At 32.2% G+C, this 17,098-nt stretch overlaps 1 protein-coding gene across 1 annotated transcript in view; it reads left to right on the forward strand.

Moving 5' to 3' along the window:
* The first annotated feature begins 670 nt into the window (after nucleotides 1-670).
* The window catches only part of LOC129231358 (uncharacterized), a 76,066-nt gene continuing 59,638 nt past the window's right edge, over nucleotides 671-17,098 (forward strand). The window contains exon 1 of the mRNA XM_054865689.1: nucleotides 671-751. Within this exon, the coding sequence (XP_054721664.1) occupies nucleotides 703-751 (49 nt within the window). The 5' untranslated portion in view covers nucleotides 671-702. The remainder of the gene's footprint in view (nucleotides 752-17,098) is intronic.

Below are 17,098 nucleotides of genomic sequence, written 5' to 3' on the forward strand. Positions count from 1 at the left end.
AAAATCATATTGGTGTCATTTTGACTTCATATTCTACCCCGTTCCAATCCCGTAATCTATCCCGTTCTGTTTTGGAAGTGTTACAGGAGTTTTCAGCCTTTGCTCAGGGTACTATGTACTATCTATTTTTATAACGTACACAACGATATCTTCAAATACGGTAGGTCAATATGCCGGATTCTGATTAACTTTAAAGGGGAAAGAAACACTTCAGTTATTCTGAACAAATATATTAGAACGTCTTCAATATGCAGCTGGTATCACAATATGTTTAAAATAAATGAACAAATATAGATAACGTTTGGTATTTATTTTATTATTTTCGCTAATATAAAAAAACCCTTTTTGAAACTTCTGTGAAAGAAATGGGAGTTTTCTCTTTCTGAGCAACTTTTCTAAAGTTTAAAAACCGCGCCAAAACAGCCTGAGCAGCTAAAGTGAGGTAAATTCTCAGAGGGTGAGGGGAAAGAAAAGGATAATTGGGGAAAGACAAAGCGCACAAGTAGGGGGAGGGAGAGGAATGAAGCAGGCGGTGCTTTGTGAATGTCTTGCCCAAGGGTCACACGTGGGCACTTCAACAACCAAACAACAATGGACGAAAGTAGGAGTGGGCTTATTTGGGTGAAACTTGCTTCAGGGGGCACATCTCCGCTTAGCGCGCAGAGTGAAGTTGTATCTTACCTGACTGTAGACTGTTTTCTGATGTTATTGGTTTTTAATAGACGGGAACGAAACTTACCAGCAGGAATGGGTAAGTTATTTTTACGCTTGACTTCTTCCTCTTTTTGAAATGAAAAGTAAAAGGACAAGGTAAGAGAACACCCGAATTTTCGAAAAAAAGAAAGAAAAAAAAAAGAAACGATTTTGAGACTTTAAAAAATTTAGAGAGCCCCAGTGTTCTTTTATCTAAATCCGCAATTGTGTTTTAAATCGATGAATTATTGAGAAAACTAAAAAAAATTTACTAAAATCAAATGCACTGATTTGCAAATAAAATTTACTGTTTATTTCTTGATTTTCTCATAACCACGTTTTCAAAACTTTTATTGACGCCAACAGCTCTAGGGGAAAAATACTAACTCTATATTTGAAACTTTGCAAAAATGGTCATTGAACATATTACTGTGCTATAAATTTCGAAAAGTTAATGTGCATGTAATATGCGGTTTTGAAATAATGTTCAATTAAACTTGGGGGGCAAAAAGCATGTTTTTCGGGAGAATTTTGCGAACATATATCCATAAAAACCTGTTTTTGGTTAATTATTTTAAAAATTGGAGTGTCATATCATTTTCTAGTATACACCGAAGAGATAGACATAAAAAGTTTCAAAATTATGAAAAAGTGTATGCACGGGAAGTGTTAAGGAAATGGTAGTTTTTTGTTAAAAATATGACTTTTTTATTAAAAAAAGCCTATAGAATTTTTTTTTCAGCAAATAAGCAGTCAATATGCGGTTTTTATGTCATATTTAATAATTTATAAAGTTTTAGAAAAATGCAATGAATATTGTTGAAAAAAGTATTTCGGGTGTTCACCTACTTCTTATGCCCGTGTCTTAAGAAATAAAATAGCAAGAGGGATCATTTTAGTTCAATTCTATATTTCTAAATGCGCAGAACTGATTGTCATATAAAATTACTCATTAGATATTAAGTGATGCTATAAAAATGATAAAGATCTTAAACACCTTTCCTTGTCAAATAAAGATAAAAACTTGACCTGAGCACTATTTTCAACAACTATAGCAGACAATCGGGGGTAGGTAATTGTACATACATACACATTAGTGGGAAATTTTTCAAAATTCCCCACACAGGAAAACTTTTGAAAATTATATATGGGGGGGGGGATAAAGTTCAAGTAAACAAGAAAACTAGAATAATGACATTTAAAGAAAAAGGTAACTCTCTACTCTACTGCTTATTGTGACTCTGAGGCCACATCAAATTTTATCAGTATCTATAGGAATGTTAATCCTTCGTATACCGGCCTGCAATATAGCTAATCTACATTTAGGTTGTTGGTACTGACGCAAGTTAATATTTCTACCAGAGTCACGAGCCAATTTTTTATATGTAAAATATTTTTTAAACAGAAATCAACCTTATATATGTTAAATACATTATTCTTGAACATTATGAGCATATAAATACTTTTTACAAGCAATATTAATTTGCACAGCAGACTGTTAAAATATGCTGCGCAAAAGCATAAAGCAATAAATTTCATGAATTTAAACAATAACTGAATAATTTTCGTTAGAGCTATCCCGGAACTTGGAAAGTATTGAAGAGAAATAATGGAGCTAACATGGAGCTTGTTACATATATATATATATATATGTAACAAGTAGGATCGAAAATTTGAACCAAATCTTAAAACACCCTTCTTCTTTATTAGGTGGTTACTAACAAGGGCAGGAAAAAACCTTGAGATATTTCGTGAGTGCTGCAAGCGAAGTTGCCTAAAAAACGCAGCACAGTAGATATAAAAATTGAGTGTTACCCATGTGGGTTGCTTGTAAATTTTCACATACGTCGCCCCATAATTTGTTAAATTTAACACTGTTGAATGTGTACAAAGGGATGGCGTATTAAATTTAAAAAAAACACTATTACCCCGACATCTCTCGAGTAAAGCAAAGGGGATACCGGAAGTCCAAAATACAAGCATGACAAAAATTAACTAGAACACTTTCATAACAAATTTCAAACTACAAGAAAAAAAAAATGAACTCAATTGCAAGAGGAAAACAATGGAACAAACAAAAAGACCACCGCTACTCTTTCATTAGCTTGTAAATGAAATGTTCGGTGAGATGCACTGTATATCGGTTCTCAGTTAAGGTTGAAGTAAAATTTTGAATCGCTGTCTCCAGATTTGTTTTATTGTTGCAATTTTTCAATATCTAGAATTTTGCGTGATAATTATATTTCTAAACACTCTTTTACTAACACATCTGTGAAAATGAATTAATGAATACTTTTTAAAATCAAAAATAGAACCTTTGTCATACAATAATTTTCTACTTGAATCATTACCAAAACTTAAAAAAAGAGAAATAATAATAATATTTCAAATAAAAGTTCTAAATTATAGACTGGAATACCTTTTGATGGAGTAATTATTAATATACACATTTTGAAAGCTAAAAAAAAAAGAATAATATTATGATGTGGTTTTAGAAATACGGATTAATGGTCTCTGATTTGAAGGGAAAAGGAAATACCATATTTTGTCCAACTATTTCTTTAACATTTTCGCTGAACTCAATATATGATAAATTACAATTCCGGTTAATTATATAGCTTAGGCCTACTTTTAACTTTGGATTCCATATCTAGTCATCAAGATTTAGTCATATTAACAATGAGAAAATAATGATACACAGCTTTGATAAAACGCTGTATTTCAATTTTAGTTTAAACACACTTTCACATTCTAATACTAACCTATCCAAAACTAAATATTCTCGCCTTAATTATTGTAAATCGTTGGACTAGCCAAATAACTTAATCCTATAAAAAATACTCAATTTCATCTACAAAAAGAAGTATGAATATATATTTTTTTTTTTACATGCTTGCATTGCTATGAGATATTTTTCCTACGTCCCTGTACCCACCACAGCAGTAGAAAAGGTATTTTGTATGCTTGGAACCCGCCGAAAAACACATCAATGTTCATCCATGAATAAAAAATGACTTAAGTCATGGGTTGCCTCCGTGACATCACAGAGACAATAAGCGCTTTTTGTCACAGTCGTCCCGGCTATACTGACTATCTCACACTGTCTCGAGTGGAATTTGATTTTGGAGAAGCATAAATGCATCATTTATACCTGAAGATAGTAAAAAAATGTAAAGCAATTCACTGTGTTGTTTCAAAGTAGCACAACTTCTCTTTCAGTGATAACGCATAAATACGTATATATATATATATATATATATATATATATATATATATATATATATATATATATATATATATATATATATATATATATATATATATATATATATATATATATATATATATATATATATATATATATATATATATATATATATATATATATATATATATATATATATATTGTTTTATCATTTATTTTAGAACTCAACTTCAATTACATAATGATACGAGCACGTACGAATAAGTTTTTTTTTGTTTTTTCTAGTAACAAAAATTAAATATTCATATAACTATTTCTCATATGATTGAACGTTCAATAAATAGGTATTTATGTGTCGATTCAGTAGTTTTTAACCTAAATATCTTGCTAACTGTAAGACAAATCATAGCTCATATGTAAGGTAACTCATCTCTCATAAACTTATATGAATTTTTAAATAGAATTAAGCGAAAAAAAGGTTTACAAGTTCAAACCGTCGTTGAGCGAAATTTTAACAATTCAAAGGGAGCAGGAGGGGGGTGGCGATCGTAGAGGGAGGTCCGTTATTATGTCCAGCACTGGCGTCACGGATGGTTGTGGGGTTAGCTCCATTATTTCTCTTCAATACTTTCCAAGTTCCGGGATAGCTCTAACGATAGCTCTCTTTCCTGCCCTTGTTAGTAACCACCTAATAAAGAAGAAGGGTGTTTTAAGATTTGGTTCAAATTTTCGATCCTACTTGTTACATATATATATATATATATATATATATATATATATATATATATATATATATTAAAAACTCCTTTGCTCTTTTTAAAACTTTAAAAAAGCGTTTAAGTGCTTTTTTTTCCCCATGTTTCTCTGATGCTTTCTTTTATTCATATTTTTTAATTTTTCTAACTAGTGCTATAGTTTTGCTATAGCAGCGTTTCAATGGTTTTCAAACTCTTTGAGTTGATTTTCGCTGAACTTTCTCAATAAAACTGTTGCTAGTATATTTACTAATGTAACGTTTTCTGAAGATTTTTCTATTTTAAACTTTAGAGGTGTATAAAACCCTTAAACGGGAAAGCATGAAATTATATTATAAGGAACAAAAACATATAATGTATCGCCGCCATGTAAAATATTCTTACTCAGTTCTAGGATGAATTTCTTAAAAATATGCATTAACGCGTAGTTTTACAGGGTATTTATAATCCCCTGTACTGATAAAAAATATTTCGAAGAAAAAAAAAGTTTTTTTCAATGATTTTAATTTAGTAATGCAAAAATTTATAAAAGCCTTATTTATGTTTGTAAAGTTCCCAGGACAGTGAACTTTTGAAATATGAAGGAAAAATATACTCATCTTGCATAGATTTCATCTCGGGGTCACAGTTTCAAATAAAAGTGTTTAAAAAAATAAAAATATTTCAGTTTGAAAAATAGCTATTAATTCTATCAAGAGTCAAAAATGCGAACAAGCCAGGATAGCACTTAAACTCGTGTTTGATTCACTTCACTTTCGCTAGAGAGATATCTTCTTTTCTGCATCCGTAAACATCGAAGGCTTCGAATCCGGAACTAAGCGTCAGTTTTACTCTTTTTTTCCTTTAATCGCTTACCTTTCTTACTCTTCTTTCCTTTCGGTGCCCTTTTTAATGATGCTTTCCAGCAACAATGCCCTTCAATCCTTACGGCCTCGTCGTTAAAGGGACTTTGATTCTGTTTTATTAGTTTATTTTATTTAAAGAGGTTGGAAAGACGTAAAGCAACAGGGAGTCGCGACCTGTATTAAAATTATTATGAAACATTTTTATTTAATAGTTGTTGATCTCTTAGCGTCTAACATTAGCTGAGATATATTTCCCTATTTGCTCTCTACATGAAATATTTTAAGCAGAAATACATGTTAAATTTATATTAAATCACTTGTTGCCAAAACACTTTGCTTTTGAAATCGCTGAGAAATTAAATATTTAACAAATGTAATAACTGCATAGATATTAATACTACTTTTTGGTTGTCAACGTGGTTTGAAAATGAAGACAAAATAGCAAATGAGAGAGAGATAGAAATGAAAACCACACACAAAGCCGGGAACATCAGAAATAATTCTAATCGAAAATATTATTGTATTCATATATTAACTAGTGTGATATATTTCTGTGATTTGAAGTTATAAAACGTTATATCGTACTGTTTTTTTTTTTTTTTTTCGACTTGTGGTTCTAACCTAAATGGGGGAGACGGGGCCATGCTGGCGAAATTTAAAAATATATTTTTTTAAAGATTGTAAACGAAGTGGAAAAACGTTACCTAATTGTTTGGATAATCGGCATAGTATCAGCAATAAAGTCGTATTTTTGTTTTGGGATTACAATGCTTTGTGTATTTTTTTAAAGATTTTTTTTTTGTGAAGCGTTGCAGAGTTTGCATACTTGCTCCGTCATGGAGTAAGTTGGCGAGCAGAATGGGGTAAGAGAATTTTGATGATTCTTTTTTTAATGGATAGGGGATGGCTCAACTTAGGTCCCATTACTTTGTTTGACCATATTTGTCCTTTAGAAAAAAAAGTTATGGGCAAAAAACAGTAAATTTTATGCAATTTCCCTATTAAATGATTAAAATGATATTGTAGTGAAGTTCGCACTTTTCATCCGTGGATAACAGTGGTTCAGTGGTAGAATTCTCGCCTCCCACACGAGCGACCCAGGTTCAAATCCCGACTGGGACAAAGTGAGTTTTACTAAAATTTCGTTTCTACTGTTTCCCGTATTTTCTCGAATCTTCTATTAATTTCTGTATCTTTCCAAGCCTGGAAAGTTCCAGCACTTTCTCAAGTTGTATATAAGGAGATGTAACGTTCATTCGTGGTTCTGAATAAAGATCTCGAGTTGAGACTAACGAGTATTCGCTTCATTTGGCTTTCACATTGTCTTCTCTATCTTCATCTACGCGACAATATGAAACTCATTGTTATAAAAGTTTGGTGCCATATAACAGTAACATTAATAGTAATTGTAATGATAATTGTGAATGAAGGTTTCTCTGAAGCAAGCATCAAATTTCTTCAAGGGATATTTCGATAATGGGGAATGTGGTGCTGTCGTCTCATTTTTGGAGTAAATAATTTTATTTTAGTAACCCTGCTGATTTATAGTAACCCTATGTGAATTATCAAAATCTTCCTTTCTTCAGTGCTATTGCTCCATAATAGGGGTAAACCTAACCTGGAAGCGAGGTGATGCAGTGATTAGGATCTGCTTAGCCTTCACAATGCTACCATTAGGGTTGATTCAACAACTCTGTAGTATTTTTATCGTTATCATCTATGCCGATAACAGATGATCGGGGCTAAGTAAGAAAATACAGGACTGCATCATGATCAACTTAGATGCTGTGGAATGTAAATTAGTTAGGTAAAACGTAATACTTAAATGGTTATAATTAAACTAACTATGCATGATTTCCAGAGAGGAACAAAGATAAGTTTTTAGTGCCAATCGCTTAAAGTTTAACGCGTGTCAATAGTTTTTTTTTTTTAGTATGGAGCATTTTTAAGAAAAAAAAGTGAAGTTTCGTGATGGTAACTTCTTATTATTTCTGAAATACCTACATTTACACTAAAAAGAATGAAATAAAAAAAATTTGGAAAAAAAAAATAGAACCGACTTCAAAATTGCTCTAAAAAGTGAAAAATAATTTTATTCTTTAAACACCATCGATAATGCTTTTAAACATAATTTTTTAAGTTGGCGCAAAAACGATAGATAAAATCATTCACAGCCATAACTCAAATACGACTATAAATTTAACCAGGCCCAGTTTCTTCACTATCACATACATTATGCATTGATGACAGCATATTTGAATAGAGATATAAATGTTTCGTTCGTAACTTTGGATACTTTTCTGAAAAAAAAATATGAACGAAGCATGGTTACACTGGATTTTACGTTTTGTTTTTGCGCCAACTTCAAAAATTATGTTTAAAAGCATTATCGATGGTGTTTGAAGAATAAAATTATTTTTCACTTTTTAGAGCAATTTTGAAGTCGGTTCTATTTTTTTTTTTTTTTTCAAAAATTTTTTTTTTCATTGAGGCTTATGCGGCATTACGAATAGAATATGTCGAAAATATATATTAGTCTGAAACAGTGGTGGGCAACATACGGCCAGCAAAGCTGATCTATCTGGCCTGTATTTTTGCTCAATGTTACAATTCGAGTACAGTTTAGCTTCTGAAAAGCCTGCATTTCATATGATAATCATCACGTAATTGAAAACAACTATTATTAGTTAGTAATTTTCTTTCCGTTTCCATAGTTTCTCATGTTATTTAGAAGGACATTTTATGAACTGCAAAAATTATTTTATAATAAGGTCCAGCCCTGGGACAGGAAAAGGTTGGGCACCAAAAACATCGAAACTAAAAGTGAAACTTGTGAAAAAGATATTTTGGGCATGGTGAAACAAGGGTGGTGAAGCTAAGAATCCCAATGGTATGTTGCTGAAATGAAAGCACAGGGCACGCTATGTTTGCAATCGAAACTTTTTTTCAACAATTACTGATTTAAAAGTGGTTCTTCTAAATAAGGAAAAAAAATAAAAGTACTGTTGTCATCTCAATATAGTTGAAGTCGTTTAAGAATCTTAAATTATCATTGAAGCAATTCTTTCACAATATAAGGTTTTTTTGGGGCAAGCTAGGTTATATGTAAAAATCAATAAAAAGCGTAAAAAGTGAAAGTTTTAAACGACTGATTCAGATGTACATCATTCAAATATCAAGCAGCTTGACCTCGGTTAACCTGCAAGACTTCTAACTTCATAACCGTTAGTCCTAGATACATACTTCCAGTTCAAAAAGAGTCAACATAAGATGCAGAATTAAGGTATTCAAAGTTCAAATAAAAAAATAACTAACTAAATAAATAAATAGTGGGGGGAGGGACGAAATCTAACTTTATACATGATTCCCCCCCCCCCATGAACCCCATTCATATTTAGCAAAGTAATTGGCATAAAAAACCATTCGAACACAAAACATTTGACACTAGTACGACCAATATTCATCCAGATATGAAACAGTGTGACCAATATCAATTTACGCTCGTGGCTTTCAGTGACCATATAGCAGCTTAACAAATTTTATTTTGCTCAAACTGAAGGACCTTTTGTAAAAACTTTATACTTATCATAATAAAACATATCTTTTTATTCAATAACAATAAAAATCATTAATATATGCTTAAATACTAAGATTGATCAAATGAGAATTACATAATTTTGTTTTTATTTTTTCCGTAATTGGTGTTCTTCTGATAGGGCTCCCATCTCATTTTCAGATAGGTCCCAAAGAATTTTGGACTTGAATATCTCCACGAATTCTGGTCGTACTGGTGCCAAGTTTTTCTGTTCATTTATTATTTTTTTTTAAATGTTAGTGATGTCCTTTGTCGTGATTTTGAGATGATTTTAAGACACTTTAAGATCACATATTACCATTTGAACATTTATCGAGAAATTGTTCTTTGAATGAATTTATTCCTATTATTTACTACAGGTGCGTGCAGCGTACTTTGCAGGATGTTAGTTGTAGGAGTCATTAGTATCATTTTGCAAATAAGCCCCATAAAGAAAATGCTAATGAAGTCCTTGAGTTCCTTCATCAATCTTTCTGCCCTTTTAATTCGAAGCACTGCTTCTGAATCAGAAGCCACTTCCCCCTCTTATACTTCAACTTTGTTTTCAAAACTCTTTATTTTCCTAAAAGTTCTAAATCCGGGGCCAACTCCCGTAATCCATTGTGTCAAGGTTGGACAGTGCGAAGCGGAACCAGTCTCGCGAAGGTCACTTTTATTGTTCCGGGTCACTATTACGCTACTGAAAGGTTATTGTTGGCGATGGAAAGGGTTAAATAACTTGGGAAGTGAAACGAGAAAGAGGGATTTTCCTTCACTGCCTTTCTCGTGTTTCTCTTATTTCTCCCCCTTTCGTGTCAAGGTCTTGTAGCAGTTCTGCAGCAAATACAACATTGAATATTATTTTCCATTCATGTTGCATTTTTTTCTTGAAATATTTCCTTGAAAAAAAAAATGATTTGTATATTCATCCAAAGAAATATCATTTGGGACGATATGTTCGTATTAAATATTTGGATCTTAAAATATATTATGCAGGGATCAAAGGTTACTGCAATTCAAACTTTATTATAAACTTAATTCAATTAAATCTCGTAGAACAACTTAGCAAAAACCTAAACACAAATGCAGCAAAGAAAAAAGTTAGAAACTTTTTTTTAACGTTAGATGTGTGTTTGGCACAGTTATGGCATCATATCCAAGAGCATTTCTGCGTTGCATTAAAAAACCGCCATTTAGCTTAATAAGTATGTCATTTTGAATTACGCTCATTTCAATAATAACTACCCTAAAGCACAAGTTTGCAAATATTATTTGCAAAAATTCGGGGTTTCAAGGGGGGAGGGAGGTTTTTTTTTTTTTTTAATGCATAACATTGTGAGCAAAGGACTGCAAATTCATCTCATTCAAAGTGGCTTTAAATTCATAAACTAACACCTCTCTGTACTGAAAAATCAGTTTCTGAAACCCCCAAAGCATGTCCCAGCAAAATTTTTGCTTTTTTTTTTTTTTTTAACCTTATCACATTGTTTTATTTTTTTTTATTGTTACTAGGCTGCTTTTTGACACAAAGGTATTAATTTCTTGAGTTTATGTTAATTGAGGTTTTGTGGCAGTTAATGATTAACCTTACAGTTAATGTGGAGTAACCAAAATATAATAGACGTATTCTCATAAAAGAGAAGTTAACTGTATATCAGTGCACTTAACAATAATTATAAAAAATTAAAAAAAAAACAAGTCTGCATCAGAAAAGGTAACGAGCTGATGTGTGCATCACATGACTTCCTTTTACACCAATTTAATGTTATTTCTCTATTATTGCAATTTTAATGTGATTCTCTCTCTAACTCTCTAAATATCACCAACAATGGCTACATTAAAACCAGATTTTAAAAAAAATAGCCAAATTTGTCGCCAAGTTGGCGAAAAAATTTGGCAACAAAACGGCTACCAAAAGACTGGCGATATATCGCCAAGTGTCCGCCAAATTGTTACACCACTTGAGTTTGCATCGAAATTAACAATGAATTCCCCCCAAAAAGGGGCAAAAGTCCCCGTTAGAAACACCCGAATGCAACCAAAAAAGGAGGTGCGCAACCAAACCTCACTAGGAGTCTACGTACCAAATTTCAACTTTCTAGGACATTACGTTCTTGAGTTATGCGACATACATACGCACATACGTACATACAGACGTCACGAGAAAACTCGTTGTAATTAACTCGGGAAACTTCAAAATGGATATTTCGAGCGTCTATACGTTCTTAGGTACATACGTACGTGTGGTCGGGTCGAAAAAAAAAACTCAGCATTCATTTGGGGGTGAGCAAAATGGAAATTAAGGCCGATTTTTGAGTGAACATTTTTTCGCGAATACAATACTTCCTTTTTTGTAAAAGGAAGTAAAAAAGAGTCACCACTGAGCCGAATATATGTTTTTTTAATCTCATTCTTATAAAATAACAAATCAGGAATGGCTAGGTATATTTGGCAGGAGAACAATTAATTTATAAGAAGCACAAAAAAAAAAAAAAAAAAATCGTCGCCAAGTTGGCGAAAAAACTTGGCGACCAAAAGCTTGGCGATACGTCACCAAGTGTTTACCAAATTATAACACCACTTAAGTTTGCATTGATATTAACAATGATTTCCCCCCAAAAAGGTGCAAAAGACCCCCTTAGGAACATCCGAAAGCAACCAAAAGGGGAGGTGCACAACTAGAACCCACTACGAGTCTATGTACCAAATTTCAACTTTCTAGGACATACCATTTTTGAGTTATGCGAGATACATACGCACATACGCACATACGCACATACACACATACGCACATACATACAGACGTCACGAGAAAAGTCGTTGTAATTACCTCGGTGATGGTCAAAATGGATATTTCGCGTGTCTATACATTCTTAGGCACTTTTCCGCATGTGGTCGAATCGAAAAAAAAACTCAACATTCATTTGGGGGTGAGCAAAATGGAAATTAAGGGCGATTTTTGAGTGAAAATTTTTTCGCGAATACAATACTTCCTTTTTTGTAAAAAGAAGTAAAAAATGATATTGAAACTTCAAACTATCACTATCTAATCGATATTGCGTGAAATAAATTTCAAAGATGGGTGAACGTTTCACCATGGCAATATATATTATAATTTCTTTTGAGAACTTTACAGCAATTTCCTACTACTTTCGAAAGTCAAAATTTTAATCAAGCAATACAAAAACAAAGCAGGCTTAGAGTCTGAACGTTGCTATTGAAGGAAAGGAAAAAACTGCATTAAAAGATAGGAAAGAATCAAAGACGTTATAGCGTTCCCTCCTGTGTACTTAAGCTGATACACTTTGCTTTATTACCAAGATAACAATTTCCGAAAAAGTTTACGAGATCAAATTGAAGTCTGTGATTTAGAAAACTTAAAGATCACTAGAATAAAACGTTCTGAAATAGAAACTTAAGAAAAGTAATCTCGGAGAATGTCGGAATAAAATGTACTAGAGCAATGGAACAGAAGAATGCGAGAAGGGAAAGTAAGGAAGTGTGCTCGAAGAGAAAGTTGCGAAGATGGAATTTAATAAAAGTGGTGGAGGGGTATGTTATTGAACTGAAAAACAACGAAACCGAGACTTTTCTGCAGAATTGATATTTATTTTTGACACTAAAAAATATTTGAATTGCAATTTCCCCCAGAGTAACTCACTTTTGTAGCAATTCCATTAAATTATAACTTCCAAAAGTTTGTGTTTTGCAGGTAAAGTACGACGTAAAGATCGAAATGCTGCATTGTCAGTTAAATTGACGGCAATATATAAAATGTAATGTAATTTACTGTCTGTAAGAAACATTAAATTTTGCGATAAAAACTCATTTCGATTTCAGATTTGTTTCATGTCAGTGAAAATTAATCCTTTAGGACTTAGTTTTTGATGCTTATATTGATCTTGAAAGAATGCACGTAAGACCAGTTGGGGTAAGAGGAAACATTGGGTAAATATGGAAGCAAACTTAGTTTGAAAAACTAGAAACAAATTTAGTAAAACCACTCGTATTACTTTTTGAAACTAAACTGAGTGAGTGAACTCTGGTGAGTGAAGGCTCAGTAACAAAGAGATTCTGCGTGTTCAGTGTTTCTGAACAATTGTGTAGGCGTCATCATCGTTGAAGTTAAATTTAGGGTAAGTGGAAGTAAACTTAGTTACCTTATTTTTAGTACTTTTTGAAATTAAACTGCTAATGAGGATTGCGCGAGTTCAGCTTGTCTCTGAACAATTGTGTAGGCGTCATCTTTGTCTGAAAATGGGGTTGAAAAAAAAGTTGTAATTTAAAGCTTAGTGATCTTACATTTACCTCTTCGGCAAGTATAAAAAAGCGAATTAACTAGTTTCAGCTAGTTTTACTTGTCATGTGAAGGACAATTTTTTTTTCATTTATAAATATCATCTTCTTTGCTACTTTTGTTGTGCAATTTCACTTGCAATCATGTGATATGAAATTAAGCTAAAGTGCTTACCTGTTGATAAATTTTCAATTCGTAAACTTCAATTTCCATATTATATCGAAATCGAAGCGGGTCCTTCATTTTAAACCATTTATACAATGTTAAAAAAGTATTTTAAACAGTAAATCAAAATTGCAATTTATAGAGAGTTAATATACAGGGTGTTCCGTTTTAACCTGCAAGACCTTTATTTTCGCAACCGTTAGTCCTAGATGTATACCTCCGATTGCAAAAATGTTCAAAATCAAATGCAGAGTTAAGATATTGAAAGTATGAAGTAAAAATAAAAATGAGAAAAAAATACAAAGTTTAACTTTTTATACGAACCCCAGGTCCCCCCACTTATGTTTAGGAAAATTTTCTCCATTGAAAAATCATTCCAACAGAAAAATCTTCACACTAGTACGACCACTATTCACCGAGTTATGAAACGCAGCGTTTTGTGACTTATACCACTTTACACTCGCCATCAATATCATCTTTTGGGGGAAAATATAGCGGTTAACAAGGGTTTAAAATTATGTGTGTGCATAAAGTGCGATTTTTCAAACTGTTCGAGGTTTTATAGTGTGCTTTTGCGTATCATGGCATAACATTTGCTTTTATTTTGGAATTGCAATGAAAAATATAAATACTTATTCTATTTACTTCGACCACGAGACATTCCTCTGAAAAGCCGAAAGTTCCAGTCTCATCTCTTGTATGGTCCCTTAAAACCTTAAACTCGAATATTTCCTTGAGTTATTTCTCTAAATTTTAGTTAGGGGACCTGGGGGGGGGGGTACAAAAAGTTAAATTTTGTATTTTTTAGCTCATTTTTATTTTTGCTTCAAACTTTCAATATCTTAACTTTGCATCTGATTTTGAACATTTTTGCAACCGGAAGTAAACATTTATGAGTAACGGTTTCGAAAATAAAGGTCTTCCATCAGGCAGGTTTAAACGGAACACCCTGTATACAACAAAAGTGGTTAAGAACATTAGAAAAGCATTTTTATAGAATACCGGAAGAATTGATAGAATTTGGATACTGGTATGAACATATATTTTTTTTTAATCAATGGTTTGAGTTCGCTTCTTTTCTGTAGGTAACACACTTCCGATTTTTTTTTTAAAGGTAGGATCATTTTGTTGGTTAAGCTAACTGTCATTTTTTCGCAACTGTTTCAGAATCATCGAATGTCACTATCAAAAAAAAAAAAAAAAAAAAAAAACGTGAAGGGAGTTTGGTCAATTAACTCAGTTAGGGTTTTTGGCAATAAATCCATAGAGGAGTATATATAAATATATACAATGTCAAATGTTACATGGAGAAATACGACTAACTTTGGGGTCGAAGATTTCATCGATCAGCAATGTAATCTTCCTTTACCTAAGCCAACCCTCAATCTATTGACATTTGGCTAATTCTTGACTTTCAAATTAAGCATCAGTCGAGTGATTAATCGAAACACGAAATGAGATCTTCAACAATCTAACCAAGCGGAGGGAAACGCTTCATTAAAATGCATCATCGAACACGGATCATTAGCATTCCAGGCTCACAACTGGTATCCGCTTACCCCTTTTCACCTCTGAAGCAGTTTGCAATCAGGTAGCCAAACGGTAAGCACCAAAAGCAACAACTTCTAATAAGAAAGAATAAAAGGAGAGCTGCGGAAGCCGGACTCAAGGAATTGAACTTTTGAACCCGGAGAAAGTGGAGGGTTTTTGTGTTCTTATTATACTTCTCTTTCTCAAGTATTGTAACTGGATTTCATGCTTGGTTGGTTTGCATCTAAATCGTTGCCTGGCGTTCTGTGATAAGTTTTTGTTGCTGGTTTAATGATTTGGTACAATGTTATCGTGGTGCTGAAGGAGGCTCGACGTGAATAAGTTGTAGTTAATTATGAGTGGAAGTGAAATGAAATTTTGCTGCACGGCTTTTTTTTTTAATTGGATGTTTTTTGTACTGTGAAGAAGAAGAAACAATTTTTGAAAAAATGGTTAAAAGTAAAGGACATGAGTCATTTCACTTGTAGATCAGAACAGCAATAGAAAAAGAAGTAAAAAGCTGAAATTGATTTTTAAAAATTAGTTTCCACGATTAAAGTTTACAACCAGTTTTTTAAAGTTTTTTTATTAATCTTTTTTTTTTCTTTTCAAATTTTTATGTTCTATAGTTTATTCCTCGGTGTTCCCAAATGTTCTCTTTTCCTTGTATTTCAATATATCTTTTGATAATGCTAAAATTTACAATTCTTTCAAAAGCATACCATTAATACATTTCATAATCGTCAAAAATAATCTGTCAATGGTGCAGAAAACGTACGCAATTATCGTAATGAATAAAAGTAAAGTGGTCAAAACCTTTTTTTCTAAAAGACAAAAAAAAAAAAAAAACTCTTTTCAAGTAGATAACATAGCAAATAAGAAAAATCCTCCTTCCTCCTCCCCCAAAAGAGAAAGAAAATTAAGAGAAAGAGAAAAATAAATATAAATTTGTTTTAATATTCTGTTAACAAAAATTCCTAATTTCGATATAGGATTTAAGGAGTGGTCATTCATAAAATTTTTACGATGTTTAAATATTGCTGCCTGGTGGTTACTCTGCGTTATTGAAATGTGTAATGTTGCTTATATTTCTGTTTACGTTTTCAGATTTCTAATTGATACTGAATATCACAGAAAGAAAGCATTTATGAATCGAAATATTTTAAATATATTACAATATATGAAGCAATGATGGAAAAATAATAATATGCAGACTAGTCCGGAAGTGAACGCATCCCCCCCCCCTGAATGTTTGTCACACACAGTTACCTTCAAGTCTTCAGAATCACAAACGTCGCCAACAGACTATCATCTCTACTTTCACATCAAATTGAAATATTTTGTTAAATTTTGAATGCATTGAAACATCTTTTTTTTTCTTGCTTGAGCTATAATATAATTTCAGATGGATAAATGGTGAAAAAATATTATTGATTACAATTAATCAGTTTTTGAATAGCATTAAATATTTAGCTTTAATTTCCGACGCCTGCGTTTCAAAGAGAGTACATTTTACAAAACCCTTGTAGTCCTTGAAAGAATTTCAAATTTCTATGCAAATAAATACGTAACGCAAAACTTCCAATGAAATTTTACATCAAAATCAGTTCTATATATTATTGTACAGGAATTTAAAATAATCACGTGACCCGTATCTACCAATCATTAAACCATGGGATTAAACATTTTCCCGGCGAAATTGAACTATTAAAACACCCATCAATTCTCTGTTAACATTAATCGTTGGTTTAGCTTTCGTCATTCGCTGGACATTGCATTAAGTAGTACGTTGCTAAGAAAGAAAAGCTAGAAAGCGATCACTTTGTCAATATTTTAATCCACTCGTACATTCAGGCATCAAAGTAGCGGTGATAAGTTGGCCTGGATAGAACAACAACCAAAGTATGTAACGTTGTTGCAATAACATTGAGAATTATACTTTGAAATTATGAGTAGAATAGTTTTTTCGCAGTTTAATGTTTTCGAAGTTTACTGTTTTTCGGACGATGTTTTATATCGATTTTGTATTTTATG

This window comes from Uloborus diversus, chromosome 1, assembly GCF_026930045.1.
Source record: "Uloborus diversus isolate 005 chromosome 1, Udiv.v.3.1, whole genome shotgun sequence".
NCBI classification, from domain to species: domain Eukaryota; kingdom Metazoa; phylum Arthropoda; class Arachnida; order Araneae; family Uloboridae; genus Uloborus; species Uloborus diversus.